At 44.4% G+C, this 23,695-nt stretch overlaps 1 protein-coding gene across 5 annotated transcripts in view; it reads right to left on the bottom strand.

Moving 5' to 3' along the window:
* Positions 1 to 23,695, bottom strand: part of LOC139274818 (glutamate receptor 4) — a 255,245-nt gene that overhangs the window by 191,903 nt on the left and 39,647 nt on the right. For all 5 annotated transcript variants that reach the window (XM_070891511.1, XM_070891512.1, XM_070891513.1 and 2 more), the window contains exon 4: positions 5,932 to 6,116. In XM_070891511.1, the coding sequence (XP_070747612.1) occupies positions 5,932 to 6,116 (185 nt within the window). The remainder of the gene's footprint in view (positions 1 to 5,931; positions 6,117 to 23,695) is intronic.

The following is a 23,695-nucleotide window of genomic DNA, read 5'->3' as shown; positions in this document are numbered from 1 at the left end:
GGACAAGGGAGAGCCAGTGGATGTGGTGTATTTGGACTTTCAAAAGGCTTTTGACAAGGTCCCATACAAGAGATTGGTGTTCAAAATTAAAGCACATGGTATTGGGGGTAATGTATTGACGTGGATAGAGAACTGGTTGGCAGACAGGAAACAGAGAGTCGGGATAAACGGGTCCTTTTCAGAATGGCAGGCAGTGACTACTGGGGTGCCGCAGGGCTCAGTGCTGGGACCCCAGCTATTTACAATATACATCAATGATTTAGATGAAGGAACTGAGTGTAATATCTCCAAGTTTGCAGATGACACTAAGCTGGGTGGCGGTGTGAGCTGTGAGGAGGATGCTAAGAGGCTGCAGGGTGACTTGGACAGGTTAGGTAAGTGGGCAAATGCATGGCAGATGTAGTATAATATGGATAAATGTGAGGTTATCCACTTTGGTGGCAAAAACATGAAGGCAGAATAATATCTGAATGGTGGCAGATTAGGAAAAGGGGAGGTGCAACGAGACCTGGGTGTCATGGTACATCAGTCATTGAAAGTTGGCATGCAGGTACAGCAGGCAGTGAAGAATGCAAATTGTATGTTGGCCTTCATAGCTAGGGGATTTGAATATAGGAGCAGGGAGGTCTTACTGCAGTTGTACATGGCCTTGGTGAGGCCTCACCTGGAATATTGTGTTCAGTTTTGGTCTCCTAATCAGAGGAAGGACGTTCTTGCTATTGAAGGGAGTGCAGCGAAGATTCACCAGACTGATTCCCGGGATGGCAGGACTGACATATGAAGAGAGACTGGATCGACTGGGCCTGTATTCACTGGAGTTTAGAAGGATGAGAGGGGATCTCATAGAAACATATAAAATTCTAACGGGACTGGACAGGTTAGTTGCAGGAAGAATGTTCCCGATGTTGGGGAAGTCCAGAACCAGGGGTCACAGTCTAAGGATAAGGGGTAGGCCATTTAGGATCGAGATGAGGAGAAACTTCTTCACTCAGAGAGTTGGTAACCTGTGGAATTCTCTACCACAGAGAGTTGTTGATTGGATATATTGAAGAGGGAGTTAGATATGGGCCTTACGGCTCTAGGGATCAAGGGGTATGGCGAGAAAGTAGGAAAGGGGTACTGAGGTGAATGATCAGCCATGATCTTATTGAATGGTGGTGCAAGCTCGAAGAGCCGAATGGCCTACTCCTGCATCTATTTTCTATGTTTCTATGTTTCCATTGCCCAGCTTGATGGGAACGCCCTCGCTTGGTTCCACTGTTACCTATCCACACCCTCTGCACTGTTAGCTCCAGATTCCCCCATAGGATCTATCCTTAGTTCCTTTCTATTCCTCATTTACACATTGTGCCTTTCGGACATCATCCACAAACATAGAGTCAGTTCCACATGCATGCTAACAACACTCAACTCTACCTCTCCACCACCTCTTTCATTCCACCCGCCCCCATTGCCTGTGTTGTCAGACTGTTTATCTAACATCCAGTCTTGCATGAGGTTCAATTTCATGGAACTAAATATTGGGAAGACAAAAATACATTGTCTTCAGTCCCATAGCACAAATTCTGCACCCTTGCCATTGACTCTATCCTCCTCCCTGGTCATTGTGTTGGGCTGACACATGATTTTGCTTAGTCTCAATGTTCGATTCAAACCCAAGATGAGCTTGCAACCCATAGCCTCTCCATCACAAAGACTGCCTACTTCCACTAACATTGCTTGCTTGCCTCTGTCCTCACATCAACCCCAGCTGCTGTTGAAACTCACATCCATATATTTTCACCTCCAGATTCGACTATTCCCTCCACTCTGCAAATTTCAGCTCATGCAAAATTCTGCTGCCCAGATCCTATTTCACACCAAGTCCTCCTAACCCACTATCCCTGACCAACACTGGATCCTGATTCTCTCCCACCGCACCCCCCGCCGCACCCCCCCCCCCCCGCAAGCACCTCAAATGTAACATTCAAAACCTTCTGTCTGAATACCTCTCGACCTCTGGAACCTCCTCCAGTCCTCTCCCCACAGCCCCCCCCGCCCTGCCCCACACCATTGGTAGCCATGCCTTTAGCATCCTAGACCCACACCCTGGAATTCCCTCCCTAAACTTGACTTCAATGGAAATGAAAATAGGGAGAGATGTATAACAGGAGGTTGAATCAATATCACCTGCTTTACACTATTGCTCTAAGTCAAAATGACCCCCATAGCTAAAACATTCAGCAAGCCAAAGATCTGAGGTCTGTCATTGGCTTAAGGCCCATGGAAATCAGTTGGGAAATTCCACTGCTAAGGGTAACTCTTTTATTTAAATAGTCACAGAGAGCTCTTGTCGTCATCTCACCCAAATGCAGCATTGCAGTACAGGTTGAACTCCCTTATCCGGAACCAGCTCTCATCCAGAACCATTTCCGACCACCAGGTGGTGCATGCGCAGAACTTCGACATGAACAAATTAAACAAATTGAAGTCCTTCCTCGCTGCCGACTCCTGCAATCCCTGGCCTGACGCCATGATCCGCCGAACCCCCACCCCCCCACCCCCGATCTCCCTGCCGCACTCCCAGCCCCAAGCCAGCCAGCCCGATATCCCCTTGCTCAGTACCTATACTATCCAATTTAATGTGACCACCCGTCATCTGAAAAAATCCCTATCCAGAACAGGCCAGGTCCCAAGGGTTACGGATAAAGGAGGTTCAACCTGTATAAGATTGATGTGTGTAAAACACCCAAAGGCCTGAATGTTTTGACATTGTCAGGTCCCAGTCTAATATATCTGCAAATAAAATGTACTCACTGTGGTAGTCAGACTATCAGCAATACCATTGTTTTTATTTGTACCAGAAACACAGAAAATAGGTGCAGGAATATACCCTTGGAGCCTGCATCAGCATTCAATAAGGTCATGGCTGATCACCCACCTCAGTGCCCCTTTCCTGCTTTCTCGCCATACCCCTTGATCCCTTTAGCCATGAGGGCCATATCTAACTCCCTCTTGAATATCTCCAATAAACTGGCATCAACAACTCTCTGCGGTAGGGAATTCCACAGGTTAACAACTCTCTGAATGAAGTAGTTTCTCCTCATCTCAGTCCTAAATGGCTCACCCCTTATCCTTAGACTGTGTCCCCTGGTTCTGGACTTCCCCAACATCGGGAACATTCTTCCTGAATCTAACCTGTCCAGTCTCGTCAGAATATTATATGTTTCTCTGAGATCCCCTCTCATCCTTCTAATCGCCAGTGAATAAAGGCTCAGTCGATCCAATCTCTCCTCATATGTCAGTCCAGCCATCCCGGGAATCAGTCTGGTGAACCTTCGCTGCACTCCCTCAATAGCAAGAACGTCCTTCCTCAGATTAGGAGATCAAAATTGAACACAATATTCCAGGTGAGGCCTCACCAAGGCCATGTACCACTGCAGTTAGGCCTCCCTGCTCCTATACTCAAATCCTCTAGCTATGAAGGCCAACATACCATTTGCCTTCTTCACTGCCTGCTGTACCTGCATGTCAACTTTCAATGACTGATGTACCATGACACCCAGGTCTCGTTGCACCTCCCCTTTTCCTAATCTGCCGCCATTCAGATAATATTCTGTCTTCGTGTTTTTGCCCCCAAAGTGGATAACCTCACATTTATCCACATTATACTGCATCTGCCATGCATTTGCCCATTCACCTAACCTGTCCAAGTCACCCTGCAACCTCTTGGCGTCCTCCTCACAGCTCACACCGCCACCCAGTTTAGTGTCATCTGCAAACTTGGAGATATTACACTCAAATTCCTTCATCCAAATCATTAATGTATACTGTAAATAGTTGGGGTCCCAGCACTGAGCCCTGCGGCACTCCACTAGTCACTGCCTGCCATTCTGAAAAGGACCTGTTTATCCCGACTCTGCTTTCTGTCTGCCAAGCAGTTCTCTATCTACATCAGTACATTACCCCCAATACCATGTGCTTTAATTTTGCACACCAATCTCTTGTGTGGAACCTTGTCAAAAGCCTTTTGAAAGTCCAAATACACCACATCCACTGCTTCTTCCTTGTCCACTCTACTAGTTACATCCTCAAAAAATTCTAGAAGATTTGTCAAGCATGATTTCCCTTTCATAAATCCATGCTGACTTGGACAGATCCTGTCACTGCTTTCCAAATGTGCTGTTATTTCAGCTTTAATAATTGATTTCAACATTTTCCCCACTACTGATGTCAGGCTAACCGATCTATAATTACCTGTTTTCTCTCTCCCTCCTTTTTTAAAAAGTGGTGCTACATTAGCTACCCTCCAGTCCATAGGAACTGATCCAGAGTCTATAGAATGTTGGAAAATAATCACCAATGCATCCACTATTTCTAGGGCCACTTCCTTAAGTACTCTGGGATGCAGGCTATCAGGCCCTGGGGATTTATCGGCCTTCAATCCCATCAATTTCCCTAACACAATTTTCCGCTTAATAAGGATTTCCTTCAGTTCCTCCTTCTCACTAGAGCCTCGGTCCCCTAGTACTTCCGGATGGTTATTTGTGTCTTCCTTCGTGAAGACAGAACCAAAGTATTTGTTCAACTGGTCTGCCATTTCTTTGTTCCCCGTTATAAATTCACCTGAATCTGACTGCAAGGGACCTACGTTTGTCTTCACTAATCTTTTTCTCTTCACATATCTATAGAAGCTTTTGCAGTCAGTTTTTATGTTCCTGACAAGCTTCCTATCATACTCTATTTTACGCCTCCTAATTAAATCCTTTGTCCTCCTCTGCTGAATTCTAAATTTCTCCCAGGTCTCAGGTTTGCTGCTTTTTCTGGCCAGTTCATAAGCCTCTTCCTTGGATTTAACACTATCCTTAATTTCCCTTGTCAGCCACAGTTGAGCCACCTTCCCCATTTTATTTTTATTCCAGACACGGATGTACAATTATTGAAGTTCATCCATGTGATCTTTAAATGTTTGCCACTGTCTATCCACCATTAACCCTTTAAGTATCATTTGCCAGTCTATTCTAGCCAATTCACGTCTCATACCATCGAAGTTACCTTTCCTTAAGTTCAGGACCCTAGTCTCTCCATCTTAATAAAGAATCCTACCATATTATCGTCACTCTTCCCCAAGGGGCCTCACACAACAAGATTGCTAATTAGTCCTTTCTCATTACACATCACCCAGTCTAGAATGGCCAGCCCTCTAGTTGGTTCCTCGACATATTGGTCTAGAAAACCATCCCTAATACACTCCAGGAAATCCTCCTCCACCGTATTGCTACCAGTTTGGTTAGCCCAATCTATATGTAGATTAAAGTCGCCCATGACGACCTCTGTACCTTTATTGCATGCATCCCTAATTTCTTGTTTGATGTTGTCCCCAACCTCACTACTACTGTACCAACTGTTAAAGGATCCCACATATTGATGCATGATAGCAACTTGTCAAATTTGGTTAAAATTCAATACTTGTGCATTAACAAGAAGCAGAGTGCTTTCAAAACAATGCATACATTGCCCGATGAGAAGAAACTGCTTAAACATTGTTTAAAATATGACAGGCACTTTAAATTTAATGAGATGGCAATTGATATTCACAGATGGACTTACAGGAGATAGAAAGATAACGTCACAACTCGATTCCTTCTGCTTCTGCAGCTATGTAGTGACCTTTTCATTTTTCAAAATATGAACATCCTTTCTTCTGTAGAACTTCACAGTATTCTCAGAGTTAATTGATCAATTCTAATCTTATTTTAGCTTTGCTTTTGATGTTGAAGTCCTACTGAAATCTCAAAGGTATGTATTACCAACAAGAGCTTGTTGTACAGAAGGTGTGATCGGTTTTCCAACTCTACAATTTTTCAACTCTACAATTTTTCTGCAATAAGCATTTCTACAGCATTCAATAATTTAGATGATGAATGCATTACTAATATTCAATAGCATTACCTGTTCCATAATGTTGTGCAGCCTCTCTACTTCACAATCTACCACAAATCTCTTCTCCTGTTTTCGTTCCAGGTCTTCTAAAAGACGTCGGTAGCTAGCATCATTGAAATTCTCAATACAGATAGCGCTGACTTGCCAGCCATTCTGGCCTGCTTTTTCCATAATCGACTGCAGTATGGAATAACCTGCAATAGGTCATAAAACACATTTCATTTAAGGAAAATGCAGCTTTTGGTTGATGGTTAATTATAGAGTTTAGTGGTGGCTAACTATGTAACTCAGATCTATCATGCTTTAATGAATGAAGTGGTGCTGCTCAATGAGATCTAGGAGATGATCTAAATAAGGAAAATGTTTTGATTTGGTGTACATCTCTTTATTAAATTGTTAAAACAAAAATGCCATATTTTCATTTCAGCTCCACCAATGCCACAAGGAAGAACTTTGGATGGGACAATCTGAGGCTTGAACATCTTCACAGGCAAAGCGCTCTTTGTTATTTATCAGAAAATGAGTATAGGATGGGAGGGGCGGGGGTGGGGGTGGGGAGGCGAATGTGCTGGCCCTGCTAATTTCCCCATCTGCCAAAGTAGAATACATAATTCACCAGCTATGAGCTTGAGCGGGAACTAGCAAGTTTCAATATTTATTTTCTTTCAACTAGCCAATTTCTGTATGATTGTGACTGAAAGAGCTTTGATTCATGGAAGGTTTTACCCATCTCTTTGTATGAAGCTTTGTCACTGTTATTAAAATGAAGCACAGCAAAGTTTTCATGGTTCTAGACACTGACATGAAATGATAAAAACATGTAAAACCAGAACTCTTTCATGATCCGCCAAAGTTGAATTCGTCTTGAAGTGTGACTGAGAGAAGCTGTGTTTTTTTATTAAATACAATGAGATAAAGATGTGTTTTAGATTGGAGTAAAAACAATACTGAGTGATACAGGGTCAGTCACGGTAGGTCACAAACTACAAACGTCAATCAAATTACCTCAGCAGGTGACAATAACTGGGAGACTGTATCTGAAGAGTAGATTTATGTATTTATTAAACATTTTGACACATCTTCATGCAATTATTTCCTAATACATGTTTATGCCACATTTGCATAAGTACAGTACTGGAGAAAAACAATCTAATTTTCAGAAGTGATAGCATCAAGGATATTATAGATGGTTCTGTGTCAGCCTCAGACAAGTCAAACCCATGACATATTATTGCACAGTAGACTGCATTGATTCTCAGAAACAGCACATTGCAGCAACATCAAAGTGCATTGGGAACTGGAGATGCCGAAAGCCAGTCTTTTAGTAAGAATTTATTTATCACTGATCCAGCAGGACTTTGAGGACTACTTGGTTTATGAACCCTACTTTTACACACATACAAATAACGCAGGCATGCACATATTTTACTTCCAAAGGAAATTAAAAAATATGTTTGAGTTTAAGTGGATTTCATATGAATGTGTTAAAATGTTCATTACTAATTCTACACAGTGCAATTTTGACTCTTTTGCCGTTGTATCAATCTGATCCCTGATGGAGTGGTGGTGTGTTCCTGCTCAGCATGATCCAAAATACAGTGATTTATTTTTAACCCCTTTGCCCCTTCAAATCTCTGCCCTGTGCTCCGGAGAGCACTGACACATGCTGCGGTACTTTTCCCACACATGTCAGCCCCCTGCCAAGTAACCATTGTTCATGTAATAGCCTAGACAGTGAGCTGTGGCAGGGATTTTCAACAGGGAGGCGTTATCAAAGCCAAGCATAATTCTGTCCTCATCTGACACCCACACCTGTGCATGTTCTAGCAGAAATAACTGGGTAGCAATCAAAAGTGGGAGCCTTGGTTGATTTTTAGTCTGGGGCTCTGAGGTAAATTGTAGTGCTCCAGCTGAGATTAGCTAACTGAGCACAGACTGGAGGTGAAACGTAGGATCTTCCTGGTGTGTATGTTGCTGTTCCATACCCAACAATGTACTTACCAACTGAGCCCTGGTAAGGGTTTTTAAAAGACACTTTTTATAAATTCAAAGAAAATATATACGCTATTGTTTCTTTTAATCCAAAAATGAACAATAAGTGATTAAGACAATTTATAACACTTTCTGATTACCAGCTGGCTCTTGTTGTCACATTGATGTATTAATGATACACTAGGCCTTAAAGCCTGCCAATCTTTAATTTGGATGCTGGATTCCTTCATAGTGAGATGTGTTTTACACAATACATGCTCTCGTCTGGTTCTCTCTTCCAACCAGTAGCCTTTTCCAAAGTTACGCAACACATAACGTCTAATCATTTCAGTCTCTCCACACCTCTTTCTATTGTTGAACTTTAACACACTTTAATGTATCAGATTCCATCAGCTGGCATTGTGCACATATGGTACTTTATATCCTGATATTACAGATATATTGTAGAAACTATGGGCTAGAGTTTCCCTAACCTGTTTTTCTGGTACCCTCACTCGAGCTGCGCCACTTTTGTCCGCCTCCAAGCGCGCCAAAAAAAGACGTCCATATTCTGGCCACTCCCCAGCCTCTCCTCAGTCGTGGCGCAGCGTGGCCCAATGGATTGGAGGCGGAGCCAGGTCCCAGCATTGAAAACAGTGCTGGGACCTCTGCACATGCGCACTATAGTCTGCGCGCATATGCAGTAGCTCCTGGCAGGCCGTTTCTGCAAACGCGTGCTGCAGGCTGTGTGGGAGGGGTCCGAAGCACGCTGTCCCTAGCCCTGGCCGAATGGGCTCCCTCATCGGCGGCCTGCTGCGTTTCCTAAGGTAGGACTTTTTTATTTGTTATTTACTGATTGATTTTGGTGCTTTAGGTGCATGGTTCCTTCTATTTTTTTTATTTGTTATTTATTGATTGCTTATTACTTAGTCTTTGTGCTTTAGGTGCAGGGTTCCTTCTATTTTATTTGTTAATTAATTGCTTATTACTTTTTGTGGTTTGTTTGGTGCTTGGTGGCACTTCAAATGTAGTTACTTGCGCCGATTCCGTAACTCTAGGTAAGGCTTTTCTGTGCGGACAGAAGTGGCAACATACACTGGCCTAAGTTAGTTTGGAGCAACTATTTGCTAGCCAAATGCCTAAAACAGTGGTAAGTGGCTGGGAACGCCCCCTTTTGGAAAAAAAACTGAACTTAAAAAAAAACTAACTAACTCACTTACACTGGCGCAAATTAAATTGCAACTAAAAAGGTAGTCCAGAAAAATCAAGTTGCTCCAAAAAAAAGGAGCAACTCCTGGAGAAACTTGGGCCCATAGGCCCAAATTTGTCCAGGAGTTGCTTCGTTTTTTTTGGAGCAACTTGATTTTTCTGGAGTATCTTAAACATCCCCATTCTGGCCATTTAATTTGTGCCAGTATAAGTGAGTTAATTAGGATTTTTTTTTAGTTTAGTGTTTTTTTCGAAAGGGGGTGTTACCAACCATTTTGGCCATTTAAGCCAGTTTGGACAGCTAATAGTTGCTCCAAACTAACTTAGCCTAGCGTATGTGGCCACTTGTGGCCGCACAGAAAATCCTTGCGGAGAGTTAAGAAATCAGCGCAGGTAGCCAGAGATAGGCGGGTGGGGGCAAGGGAAGCACAGAGGACCTTGCAAAGCACTAAACACCTTCACAACAACTAATACAGATCTTGTACTGTAACTTTTGCATAATTTACACATTCCACTATATAAAGCTTCATAAAATATGCACTTTTTAATATCATTTATATCAGAAGACAAAGGGTTTCATAAAACCATTTATGAATCAATTAGGGACAACTTTTCTAATTCGAGCAGCTTGTTCTTTTTCTAAATCATTTAAAGAAATTCTCCTCCTTCCCCTTCCCACGATCAAAGCTCTTCCCCTCCTTTTCCCCACTCCCCCCTTTTTCACCCTCTCCACTTTCCCCCTTCCCCTCCTCGTCCCCTTCCCCCCCAAAGTCTCCCCGTACCAACTTGTTTCTTGTAACCCTCAGCGCGGGAAGACAGTGGCCAGCCTGTGTGGCAGGCCACTCAGCCAGGGATAGGGGCAGCGAACATCGGGTCCCACTCACAACCTGCAGGATGCGCTGCGGGGGTTGAGGGGGGGGGAGCTACTGCGCATGCGCGCAGACTCCACCATGAATGCAGACAGCTGCCGGCACTGTTTTCGGCACGGGACTGTAGTTCCGCTCCCCACTCCACGAGAAATGCCGCGTCAAGACCCCGAACACACAGCACAGTGGCCAGAATCCTTAGTAAGTTTTTTGGCGCCGTTTTGAGCGCTCAAAGTCGGCGCATCTCGGGAGAGTGCGCCAGAAAAAGGGGTTGGCGGAATTTGGGCCCATAAACTTGAAGGAGTGGGGAGAGATCGGAGTAATGACCATTTTCCAAAAAAATACTGGAGCCAACATTCCTCAGCTCTTCTAAATAAAACTTCCCACTCTTAAATTCACCAGGAATGCATTGTAATGACCACAAACCTGTCCGGAACTCATATACACCAGGATCTGGTCTTATGTCTGAGTTTCCATAATGACCTTTTGGCCAGGGCCTCAACCACTCCTACAAGCCACTAACGTAAGTGGAGGGGGGCGACTCCCTGGGTCGGGCCAAGTGTTGGTGTAGGTGAACCTGGTTTCACATGGGGCCAACCAGGGGCACAATTTTTCTTAAATTTTTAATATAGCTCCCTCATACAGGGGGCTACTGGAGTCAGTATAATGTACCTTTCCGGGACCCGAATCTGGCACCCTCCCACCATTCCAGCATGCTATGGTCGGTGCTTCCAGCTTCTTTGGTTGAAAGACCTGCTCATCCTAGTACGTCCCCTTGACCCCACAGACTTTGGTAGGATGAGCAGCAGAATTGACATAACTGCTAGAATCACACCCTTAAGGAATTTTTAAATTTATTCGTTTATGGGATGTGGGTGTCGCTGGCTCATCCCCTAATTGCTCGTGAGCCGCCTTCTTCAACTGTTGCAGTCCATGTGGTAGTTCCAGGGCATTGTGTTTTTAATGTAGTATAGTGCACCCACATATAATAAAGTCACATATTGTAAGTACGTTTCCCTGTCTTGTAAAATTTTTACATATAATACACAACTGTATAAAACTAGCAAGTGGGCTTACAATTATTTCTATTCCACTTTGTGCATTATCTCCTTCGGTTCATCTCACCAAGCCATCTTTGCTGCCAAGAGTGTAAGTGGACATCCCAAATCATCACCTATACCCTCAGTAGCCAATCAGTAGGAGACATTGGAGATGACCCTGCTATGACCTCACCCTCAGATTTTCCTTCCCTGCAGCTTCCATTTACAACTTCCCTGATCAGCACAGGTCAGATCAGATCAGGCACTGAGCAGAGGGGGAAAGTGAACCTATTCTTATCCTTCACTTGTAGCTCTTCCTGAGTAGTACTTTAACACTCAGCACTGCCTCACAACAAAGTATCATCAAACAAGAACCAACATGTCAAGTAGAGTCAACAATTAAACAGTCCTCACTCCTGAACTAAGTGGAAGACATCATTAGACAGTTCATCAAACATCGAGAAGTAGTTAATAACAAAAAATAATTTAACATGTCCTGCATTATTTAGAGTATTAGACTGACAAGAGTTTAGTATTAAATGTTATTCCACTGTTCAAAGCCAGAACAGTGTAGGCACATTGCAGCCTTTTCCCCTTATACTTGAAATCTAAACTGAAGTTATTGCTCAAACTTGGACTGTCTCTCTACAATAAGAATATAAGAAATAGGAGCAGGAGTAGGCCATTTGGCCCCTCGAGCCTACTTCACCATTTAATAAGAGCATGGCTGATCTAATCTTGGACTCAGCTCCACTTCCCTGCCTGCTCCCCATGACCCTTCACTCCCTTATTGTTCAAAAATCTGTCTATCTCCACCTTAAATATATCCAATGACACAGCCTCCACAGTTCTCTGGGGCGGAGAATTCCACAGATTTACGACTTCTGAGAGAAGAAATTCCTCTTCATCTCAGTTCTAAATGGGCGACCCCTTATTGAGACAGCAATGAGCTGTCCCTATTTACACTGCAGATTACAGGGATATTTCTCTGATTATCAATGAACCTTAGTATAACTTGCAAAAACTACACGAGTGTTCTTTGATGAAAAGCTGATGAACCTTAGTACCTGACATGTTTACATGGACTGAGTTAACACTACCATGATCTTGGTTTCAGAGCTCTACCAAACCCAAGAATGATTAGGTACTTTTAAAATACAATTTTCAAAGCAATACTAGTGATTTGCTGATGTTTACATTATCCAGAGTATAGTTTTATTGCCACTTTCAAACATGTATTTCCAAGTACAAATGGATTAACTGAAGCCACCTAAGAGACAGATGAATGCAAACCTGTCATTAGCCTTTGGCCTAAGCACGACTAGCTAAATAAATACTGCACTGCACAGGGATTACTGAAATAAGAGCTGGTGCTTTGGAATGAAGTCATTTTTTCCCTAGGAGTACAGACCTAGTGACAGTAATCATACATCTTAGTCACTGCATAGCTGCTTTGTTCCAGTTTCAATAAAGGTTTAAATACTGGACAAGTCCCTCCTGTATTAGAATGATTAAACTATCATCTTATTAACATGTCTCTCATGCCTCATTTTGAAATGCCTGTAGCTAATATAATTTTTTGGCTTATCTCTTGAAGTACAAATCAGTGAAAAAATTCTTATCTTTTTCTGGGTGGAGTGACCTTCACAAGTACAAGACGATGATATGAAACCCTTAATAGATGTTGACAGTGTACAAGGTTCCAGAATGTGTTAGGATGGCTGGCATGCAAGGTTTACCCCTGTGGACTTTGAGTACCAGCAACATTAACACAACAATTGTGCACATGAAGTTGTGTTTGCGACCTTATGATTCTGGCCGTAGGGGCTCTCCTTGGTCAAGACAAGCTCCATACAGCCTAGCTTTGTGAAAGCTGTATGCCTGGCTTGTACAAAAATGTTTGGAAGCTCAGCTTATGATAGGAAGAAAATGGCACCCCAAGAAGCTAACACTGGGGGGAGTGGGGAGCCATTTTACATCCAAAGATGCATTGTTTCCAGGAACAGTGAAAGTAATCATGTCACTTAATGATGTTCAGTTGCTTTGGGGGCATGTACACAGCCTCTATCCTTAGACATCTTTGCCTCTGACTGTATGGTAATATAAATGTGCTGTTAAACCTACTTCTCTTTCTAATCAGATTATTACTATCTAAACCAAGCTCAACAAATACTGAGATAATACAAAAGCTAAATACTGTGGATGCTGGAATCTGAAATAAAATCAGAAAATGCTGGAAATCTCAGCAGGTCAAGCAGCATCTGTGGCAAGAAACAGAGTTAACATTTCAGGTCTAGGGCCGAAATTTAGGTGGGCCACAAAGTGTTTAACTGGTACTCACTGCTGGAACTCTTGGTGCGGTGAGTAGATCCATTTTCAGGACTTTGAGGACTTTGAATTTTTTTCAAAGTCCTACAGGAAATGGATCAGAATGGGGGCGGGCCTTAGACTCAAAACCAGGCTGACTGGCTGAAAATGGGTCGTTTGGACCATCCGCCGCTGTCAATCAATGTGGTGACATCACAGCGCGTGTGCATCACCATGCTCTCTTCCCTCTGTTAAAGGGGAGAGATTTGATCATTTTTTTAACTTTGACCACTGGGTCACCAGGGAGGATTTTGGCCAGGCCAGCAGCCTGGCACCCAAGAGGGGGTGTCAGGCTGCCCGTTGACAGCCCGGCCGAACCCAGGGCCAGTATTTTGCTGGCCAATCGGCAAGTCGGCTGGCAAAAATTCCTCCATTGCGGCCATGGCAGTGGGCCCTTCCCTTCAAGGGCAGCTGTGCTGCCAGCTCCACACAATCTTCAGAGGGTGCATCCGCAGAAAAATCTGCCAGGGGCACCGCATGGCAGGAGATCGACGGATAGAGCTGGAAATGGATAGGTAAGTGTATATTTCATTTTAATTTGGCGATGCATCTACTTGGGCGGGATGGAGTCCCGGCCGAAAAATCCCCGACCTGAATTTAGGTCAGGTCGACCTGCTGACCCCAAAGCGGCGGCCATTCAATTTTTAGGAATGGCCACCGCAAATGAACATTAACACGTCTCTTGGAAACCTTGAATTTTGACCCCCAGGTCTGTGACCCTTCGTCAGAACTGGAAAAGTTTGAGATGTAACAGATTCTTAAGGAAGTTCAGGGGCAGTGAAAGGGGGAGGGGAGGAAAGAACAAAAGGGAAGGTCTGTGATAGGGTGGAAGGCAGAGATAAAAGGGACGATGGGCAAAAATGAGATGGTAATGGAACAAGTTAAGAAGCAAAAGTTGAGTCTAGATGGGGTGTGAATGGCAGAATCCTCAACAGCTGTCATGGGAAAGTGAAAAAAAAAGGTAGGGTGGTATATAAAAAAAAAGAAAGGGGAAAAAAATAGGGGCAGGGTTTACGGTCTGAAATTGTTGAACTCGATGTTGAATCCAGAAGGCTGTAAAGTGCCTAAACAAAAGATGAGGTGCTGTTCCTCGAGCTTGCATTGAGTTTCATTGGAACAGTGTAAGAGGCCATGGACGGAGAGGGAGTGGAGCGGGGAATTAAAGTGACAGGCGACCGGAAGCTTGGGGTCATGCTTACGGATTGAATGAAGGTGTTCTGCAAAGCGGTCACCCAATATGCGTTTGATCTCCCCAATGTAGAGGAGACCACATCATGAGCAGCAAATACAGTATACTAAATTGAAAGAAGTGCAAGTAAATCGCTGTTTCTCCTGGAAGGAGTGTTTGGGGCCCTGGATAGTGGGAAGAGAGGAGGTAAAAGGGCAGGTGTTGCATCTCCTGCGCTTGCAGGGGAAGGTGATGTGGGAAGGGGAGGGGGTGCTGGGGGTGATTCCCATGAGAGTTGGTAATGATTCTGCCATTCACACCCCATCTAGACTCATCTTTTGTTTCTTAACTTGTTCCATTACCATCTCATTTTTGCCCATCATCCCTTTTCTCTCTTAAATCTCTTCTGCCTTCCACCCTAACACAGACCTTCCCTTTTGTTCTTTCCTCCTCTCTCCCTGGGCTGGGTTTGTTCTCCTTGCAACAGAGGAGGCTCAGGAGACCTCATCGAGGTGTATAACATTTTGAGGGGCCTGGATATAGTGGATAGCAAGGGCCTATTTACCTTGGTGGAGGGGTCAATTACGAGGGGGCATAAGTTTAAGGTGGTTGGTAGAAGGTTTCGAGGGGATTTGAGGGGAAGCATCTTCACACAGAGGGTTGTAGGGGTCTGGAACTCACTGTCTGGAAAGGTGGTAGAGGCAGAAACCCTCACCACATTTAAAAGGTACTTGGATGGGCACTTGAAGTGCCGTAACCTGCAGGGTTTTAGACCTAAAGCTGGTAAGTGGGATTAGACGGGATAATCTCTTGTTGGCTGGCGCAGATACGATGGTAAGTACTTCAGGGAATCTAATACGGCCAGAGTGATCTCCTGGACTAGTTTTAATCGCTTGGATGGGTCGGAGAGCAATTTTCCCAGATTTTTTCCCCCAATTGGCCTGGGTTTTTATCTGTTTATTGCCTCTCCCATGAGATCTCATGGCTCCGGGTGGGGTGGAGTGTAAAATTTTGCGATACATGGAGTATCACAGTTGTGTGGGGCGGACTGGTTGGGCCGGATGCTCTCTACCTGTCCGCCATTGTTCATTGTTTATAGGTTTATATGTAACTTTCAGGGCTGCTGACCGAGAGCCATGTGGCTCTTTGTCGGCTGGCACAGACACGATGGGCCGAAATGGCCTCCTACGCTGTAAATTTCTATGTTTCGAGTGTGAGGCTGCTGGGGACATCGCCACTGTTGCTTCCACTGAAGTGCAAAAAAGGAATTGAGGCTGGGACATAGAAATATAGAAACATAGAAAATAGATGCAGGAGAAGGCCATTCGGCCCCTCGAGCCTGCTCCGCCATCCAACAAGATCATGGCTGATCTGGCCGTGGACTCAGCTCCACTTACCCGCCCGCTCCCCGTAATCCTTAATTCCCTAATTGGTTAAAAATCTATCTATCTGTGATTTGAATATATTCAATGAGCTAGCCTCAACTGCTTCCTTGGGCAGAGAATTCCACAGATTCACAACCCTCTGGGAGAAGAAATTCCTTCTCAACTCGGTTTTAAATTGGCTCCCCCGTATTTTGAGGCTGTGCCCCCTAGTTCTAGTCTCCCCGACCTTTCTAGTCGATGTCACACCCACTGAGGGAGAGTTTTTTAAATCTTTAGGATATAGAATTCTTAATTTCTTTTGTCATGGCTACTGTGGTACAGCCATTTAACGAATAGGGACTAAAACTGAACCAGGCAAAAGTCAAAGAGCAGGAGTGACAGCAGAGGAAGTCTGACAAAAGCATTGGGAACTTGTTGGATGCTGGAAAGCGCAAGCAAGAATACTGCAGCAGAACACGGGAGAGATGAATGGTGGCTCATTAGAAGCAAGTGAAGAGATGAAAACCATTCTTTCACTTGCTTCTGATTAAAAAACAAAAACACTAGTGGTGTGGTCCACCAGTGGAGCTGATTAAAAAACAAGATAAACACTAGTAGAGGCGATCAGAAACCATCAAGAGACCCAAGTGTTGAAAACAAAGAAATTATATGACAGATAATTAAAAGTAAAGAGTGGGGCAGATGATTAAAAACTTGAAACAGCACGAAGAAGCTGAATTTGAATGACGATCAGTTCAGAACACAGAATTGGCCGAATGGATCTGCTGCTTTGAGAATTATCTGAGGGAGATTAAATTCGGCCTGCCAATATTTTACTGAAAATATCAGCATAAGCACAAAATAGGTGTCCTTTTTCATTAAAATTATCGACAGAAAATATTGAACCTCCTCTCCCCAGTCCATACTCACTACTTTCTCACAGATGCTCAATACCATCGAACAGTAGGATAGGCAGAACTGTGGCTTGGTACTTCCCTACAGAGTGCGAGTTAAATAACCTGGAGGTGTTGTTGTGCAACTCCTAGGCCCCGAGCTTGGTGGAAGCTAAGTTCCGCTCAAGTGCCGCCCAAAGGACCACTGAGATACCTGACGATACTTTGGATGGAACTTTCATGAAAAAGTCCTGGAAAGTCCCGGTGGCAAAAATGCGACTTACTCCCTGAATCTGGGTGGCAGCGAGCGGTAGCTCCCATTCTCGGCGGCAAATGCAATCCTCGGCAAATTACCGCCGAGGACTGAGATGGGTCCAGGGAGGGGGGAACTGATTAAATAAAAAAAAATCCCACTAGAAATCCTTCAGGCGACCCCATCCACTTGAATCGCTGCAATAAAAATAAAGAAAAGACGTGCACTAACCTTTTTTTGCAGATCTTCATACTGACCGTTGGGATTACACCTGCCTCCATGCAGTGGTCTTTTCCCCTAATGCAGCGGATGACCTCCCAGACCAAACTGGCAGCTCAGCGGGCGGGAGGACACTTACACACATTGCACACCAGCGGATGTCAGCAGGCGGTCCACAGCGGTCTTCCCTCCCCGCCGGTGGGAGATCTCCACAAAACTCGCTCGGAGGGGAGACCGCCCAGAAAACTCGGTGGTAGGGGATAGTAAGTCCACCAATTTCGGCCCACTAGTGACCAGCCATGAAGTTTAATAACTATGGGCTAGACTTTCCATTTTTGTGCAAATTGGCCAAAAATGGCCGTTATTTCCAGCGTGGGCAGTAAATATGGGTTTTGAGATCGCCGGATTATCGCCCATTTCTTAAAATGGGCATTACCGCGAGTGATCTGAAATGGGCGATAGCGTTAAAAATTTTTGACTGTCTGCCGTAAAGTGTCACCAACCATAGCAACGGCATGGTAACACTCGTTTCCCGTATTTCAGGAGGTCAGCGGTCATCATCACATGCGCAGAAGAGGAGACAGAGAGAGAGGGAGCAGAGAGGGACTGAAAGCATGTGTGGCTGTGGTGTGTGCTTGTTTGGGGGAGGCAGGAGGGAGATTCACCAGCAGCAAAAAGCCTACTAACCACCAAGAAGGTAGGTGGCACCGAGTTTTTGTCCAACAACTAATATATAACGTGGAAGGGATGGAGGAGGCCCTGGAGCTGGTAGCCAGGAACACTGGTGGCAGAGGGCTCCCAGTGGTCCCTGAGCACGGCACTGCACCCCAAGGTGACACACCCCCCATTGCCAATGACACGAGAGCCAGGAGGAAGTTCTTGCTTCTGGCTTGGAGCACGTTCCCACCTCAGGACTGTCCTCTCCCATATCCAAGCATCGCCTGAGGAGCTCCTCAGCCAGGCGGCTTGAAGTCAGGAGGGGAAGGGGAAGGGGAAGGGGTAGTGGGGGGAAGGAAAATGAGGTGCATGGTCGCAGGTGTTGTCTGGGGCATATTTTTAGGTTGCTGCTGCTATTTTGGTGGGAGGGTCGGGACAAGGGGTAAGGGGGCTACTTTGTTGGTTTGCATTTTTGTTCTGTTTTGCTGGAAATGGGGACCATTGTAATGATGTAAATGTGATAAATTTGTTGTGGGGTGGGATGTTTTTCACAGTTTTTCACAGTTTTCACAATGGGATGTTTTTCACAGGGCGATAAGTGACCGAGAAATGGAAGTTACTTCCCATTTTCTGGCTAAATGTGTGATATATGGCCGTTATACCTTATTTCAGCGTTAAAATGGACGTTAAGTGAGCGGTATGCATGCAAAAATAATCGAAAGTCGAGCCCCATAATCTTAAACTGACTGCCAGACATTTATCATAGAATCATAGAACCATAGAAAATTAGAGTACAGTCGGAGGCCATTCAGCCCATTGTGCCTGTGCTGGTTCTTTGAAAAAGCAGTCGCGCTTAGTCCCACGTACCCGCCTTTTGTCCGTATCCCTGTAAGTTACTCATCCTCAAGTACCTGTCCAACTCCCTTTCAAAATTATTTATGGAATCTGCTTCTACCACCTTTTCATGCAGAGCGATCCAGATCCCACCAATTGTACATCCCTGTCTGGAGTAAAAATAAAACGGGGAAGGTGGCTCAACCGTGGCTCACAAGGGAAATTAAGGATATGGTTAAAACCAAGGAAGAGGCATATAAATTGGCCAGAAACAGCAACAAACCTGAGGACTGGGAGAAATTTAGAATTCAACAAAGGAGGACTAAGGGTTTAAGTAAGAGGGGAAAAATAGAGTACGAGAGGAAGCTTGCAGGAAACATAAAAACTGACTGCAAAAGCTTTTATGAATATGTGAAGAGAAAAAGATTAGTGAAGACAAATGTAGGTCCCTTGCAGTTGGATTCAGGTGAATTTATAATGGGGAACAAAGAAATGGCAGACCAGTTGAACAAATACTTTGGTTCTGTCTTCACGAAGGAAGACACAAATAACCTTCTGGATGTACTAGGGGACAGTGGGTCTAGTGAGAAGGAGGAACTGAAGGATATCCTTATTAGGCAGGAAATTGTGTTAGGGAAATTGATAGGATTGAAGGCCAATAAATCCCCGGGGCCTGATAGTTTGCATCCCAGAGTACTTAAAGAAGTGGCCCTAGAAATAGTGGATGCATTGGTGATCATTTTCCAACAGTCTATCGACTCTGGATCAGTTCCTATGGACTGGAGGGTAGCTAATGTAACACCACTTTTTAAAAAAGGAGGGAGAGAGAAAATAGGTAATTATAGACCGGTTAGATTGACATCAGTAGTGGGGAAAATGTTGGAATCAGTTGTTAAAGATGAAATAGCAGCGCATTTGGAAAGCAGTGACAGGATCGGTCCAAGTCAGCATGGATTTATGAAAAGGAAATCATACTTGACGAATTTTCTGAAATTTTTTGAGGATGTAACTAGCAGAGTGGACAAGGGAGAACCAGTGGATGTGGTGTATTTGGACTTTCAAAAAGCTTTTGCACAAGAGATTGGTGTGCAAAATCAAAGCACATGATATTGGAGGTAATGTACTGACGTGGATAGAGAACTGATTGGCAGACAGGAAGCAGAAAGTCGGAATAAACGGGTCCTTTTCAGAATGGCAGACAGTGACTAGTGGAGTGCTGCAGGGTTCAGTGCTGGGACCCCAGCTCTTTACAATATACATTAACGATTTAGATGAAGGAATTGAGTGTAATATCTCCAAGTTTGCAGATGACACTAAACTGGGTGATGGTGTGAGCTGTGAGGAGGACGCTAAGAGGCTGCAGGGTGACTTGGACAGGTTAGGTGAGTGGGCAAATGCATGGCAGATGCAGTATAATGTGGATAAATGTGAGGTTATCCATTTTGGGGGCAAAAACACGAAGGCAGAATATTATCTGAATGGCGGCAGATTAGGAAGAAGTGCAACGAGACCTGGGTGTCATGGTACATCAGTCATTGAAAGTTGGCATGCAGGTACAGCAGGCGGTGAAGAAGGCAAATAGTACGTTGGCCTTCATAGCTAGGGGATTTGAGTATAGGAGCAGGGAGGTCTTACTGCAGTTGTACAGGGCCTTAGTGAGGCCTCACCTGGAATATCGTGTTCAGTTTTGGTCTCCTAATCTGAGGAAGGACATTTTGCTATTGAGGGAGTGCAGCGAAGGTTCACCAGACTGATTCCAGGGATGGCTGGACTGACATATGAAGAGAGACTGGATCAACTGGGCCTTTATTTACTGGAGTTTAGAAGGATGAGAGGGGATCTCATAGAAACATATAAGATTCTGTCGGGACTGGACAGGTTAGCTGCGGAAAGAATGTTCCCAATGTTGGGGAAGTCCAGAACCAGGGGACATAGTCTTAGGATAAGGGGTAGGCCATTTTGGACTGAGATGAGGAGAAACTTCTTCACTCAGAGAGTTGTTAACCTGTGGAATTCCCTGCCGCAGAGAGTTATTGATGTCAGTTCATTGGATATGTTCAAGAGGGAGTTAGATATGGCCCTTACGGCTAAAGCGATCATGGGGTATGGAGAGAAAGCAGGAAAGGGGTACTGAGGAAATGATCAGCCATATCTTATTGAATGGTGGTGCAGGCTCGAAGGGCCGAATGGCCTACTCCTGCACCTATTTTCTATGTTTCTATGTTTCTAACAATTCTCTGAGTGGAAACATTTCTCCTCATCTCCCCTCTAGATCTTTTGCCAATGATGTTAAATCTATGACCTCTGGCCAGAGGGAACAGCCTTTCTATTTACTTTATCAAAATACCTCACCATCTTGCAAAACACTATTTGGTCACCTCTTAACCTTCTCTGTTCAAAGGAGAACAGTCCTAACTTTTCCAACCTCTCCTCATAACTGAAGTCCCTCATCCCTGGTAACATCCTGGTAAACCTCCTCCTTGCTGAGGTCTTTACATCTTTCCTGAAGTCTGATGTCCAGAGTTGTCCATAATATTCCAGCTGAGGCCTAACCAGCGATTTATAAAGTTCTAGCATGATCACTTTGCTTTTATATTTCATGCCTCTATTTATAACACAAGTAAACGGGCAGGGAGGTGGACCTGACTCCATGATCGGATCAGCCATGATCGTATTGAATGGCGGAGCAGTCTCGAGGGGCCTAGTCCTGCTCCTATTTCTTATGTTCTTATGTAAACCACCTTATCAACCGCCTTTAAGGATTTGTGTATATGGACACCATGGTATCTCTGCTCACCTACATTTTGCATAGTTGTGTCATTTACAGTATACTGCCTTTCCAAATTAGTCCTCCTAAAGTGCATCATTTCACACTTCTCTGCATTGAGCTCCATCTGCCATGCTTCTGCTCATTTTACCATCCTGTTTATGTCATCCTTAAGTTTACAACTATCTTCATCACTATCTACAATGTTGCCAAGTTTTGTATCATCTGCAAACTTTATAATGCTGCTCCCCAACCCGAGTCTAGGTCACCTATAAAAATTAAAAAGAGCAGTGGACCCAAAACTGACCCTTGGGGAACACCACTGCAAGCCACCTCCCAGTCTGAAAAACACCCACCACCACCACCTTCTGCTTCCTGTCACTGGGCCAATTCCATATCCATACCACCACTTCCCCCTTCAGTCCTTGGACTTCCATCTTCATAACAAGCCTCCTGTGTGGCACTTTGTCGAATGCCTTCCAAACGTCATAGATGCAATCCATTTATATTAATTGCTTGATTATTTTCTGGAGCCAATGGATATCAAGCAGATGGGAAAGATGATATAACATAGGAAAAATACAGGGAATGTAAAATAGTAAAGTCAGATGCTGGCTGGCCAGAACACACCTGTAAAAATTGCATGGAACAAGAAGCCAGCAAGGGTCAGGTGAATAGGTTACTGCAAGGATTTTATCCCCTCCCACACGTCCTGTTCTCATTGCGTACACAGAGGGTGGGCGGGTGGATAAAAATCAGGTTTCATAGCTCTGAAAAGTTAGTGTTTGTATTCCACTAGTTGTGTGTTTTTCCCTCATCATAGGCAGTTCCTCGAAATCGAGGAAGACTTACTTCCACTCTCAAAGTGGGTTCTTAGATGACTGTACAGTCCAATTTGGGAATCACAGTCTTTGTCACAGGTGGGACAGACAGTGGTTGAAGGAAAGGGTGGGCGGGGAGCCTGGTTTGCTGCACGCTCCTTCCGCTACCTGCGCTTGATTTCTGCATGCTCTCGGCGACGAGACTCAAGCATTCACACGTCATACAAAGTGAGGGGTTATTACACATTATGAGGAGCACTATATTGCTCTCCCCCACCCCTCTCCCGTTGGAACTAAATTTATACCAAATCAGATAGATGCTAAGAGGTAAAAGCAGAAAATGCTAGAAATACACAGCTAAGTGTTGAAGGGTCAAACATTAACCTTTTTCTTTTAGGTGCTGACTGACCTGCTGTGCATTTCTATCAGTTCCTGTTTTTAACTTCAAATTTCCAGCACTGATGTCTATCTATTTATCTTAAATGTTAAGAGATGCTTTCCAAGAAAGTCTAGTTCTTTCATCACATGAGAAAATCAAGGCAAGCAGATCTTATGCTGAATGAATAAAGCATTAACAAAATTAGTTCACATGTAAATAATCTGACAGAACAAAAAGTAACCAAACAAAAGAGCCTGGTGAAAGAAGTAAACTAGACACTGTCATAGCAACGAGTGAGTGTAAAGCTAGAATTTTGTACATGAAGAGATCTTTCAATTAGCGTTAGAAGAAACTGCTGAATCTACCTGGGAGTTAAAATTTTTTTATTATAATAGCAAATATTTCCCCTAATTTTCCCCCTTTCCTTCTCAAGGCTATTCGGGGTGAGAAACCTGACCTTTGGATACAGAGACCAACTGTAGCTTATTTTATCACTGTCTGGCTGATTCAGCATAGCCTTGGAATCAAACCTTCCTGGTCTGTAGGGCTCAGTACCATCGTTTATGATGCATTTACCTACTGAGATATTGGGGTGCCCTAAGCTCTCACAGGTGGACATGCCCAAAATCTCAGGAACATGGTCATTTCCATTGATGGAGCGAGCTGGCCGCAGTTATAAGTGGCACCTGCCTCTCCTTCACCGCTGTAAAGCAGAGTGACCCACGACTGCTTGGCGAGGAGTCCCAAGGCCCATTGGGACAAATTTATAAATCAGATGCAGCAGCTTTCAGCTTAGAAAGGAGCCATTCTGCCTCAAGCCGGAGAGCAATTGGCCCCTCTGCTGTGGGGGAGGAGGCAGACAGAAGTTCATCCAAAGGCCACCTGACCACCCCCCCCCCCCCCCCCACCGCAATTGGAAGATGGGAGGATATTGGTAAGGGGCAGAATCATGGCAAAACCAGATT

Source organism: Pristiophorus japonicus, chromosome 10 (genome assembly GCF_044704955.1).
Source record: "Pristiophorus japonicus isolate sPriJap1 chromosome 10, sPriJap1.hap1, whole genome shotgun sequence".
NCBI classification, from domain to species: Eukaryota; Metazoa; Chordata; class Chondrichthyes; family Pristiophoridae; genus Pristiophorus; species Pristiophorus japonicus.
Note: the sequence above shows the minus strand (reverse complement) of the source record. Positions and strands in the feature narration are given on the sequence as shown.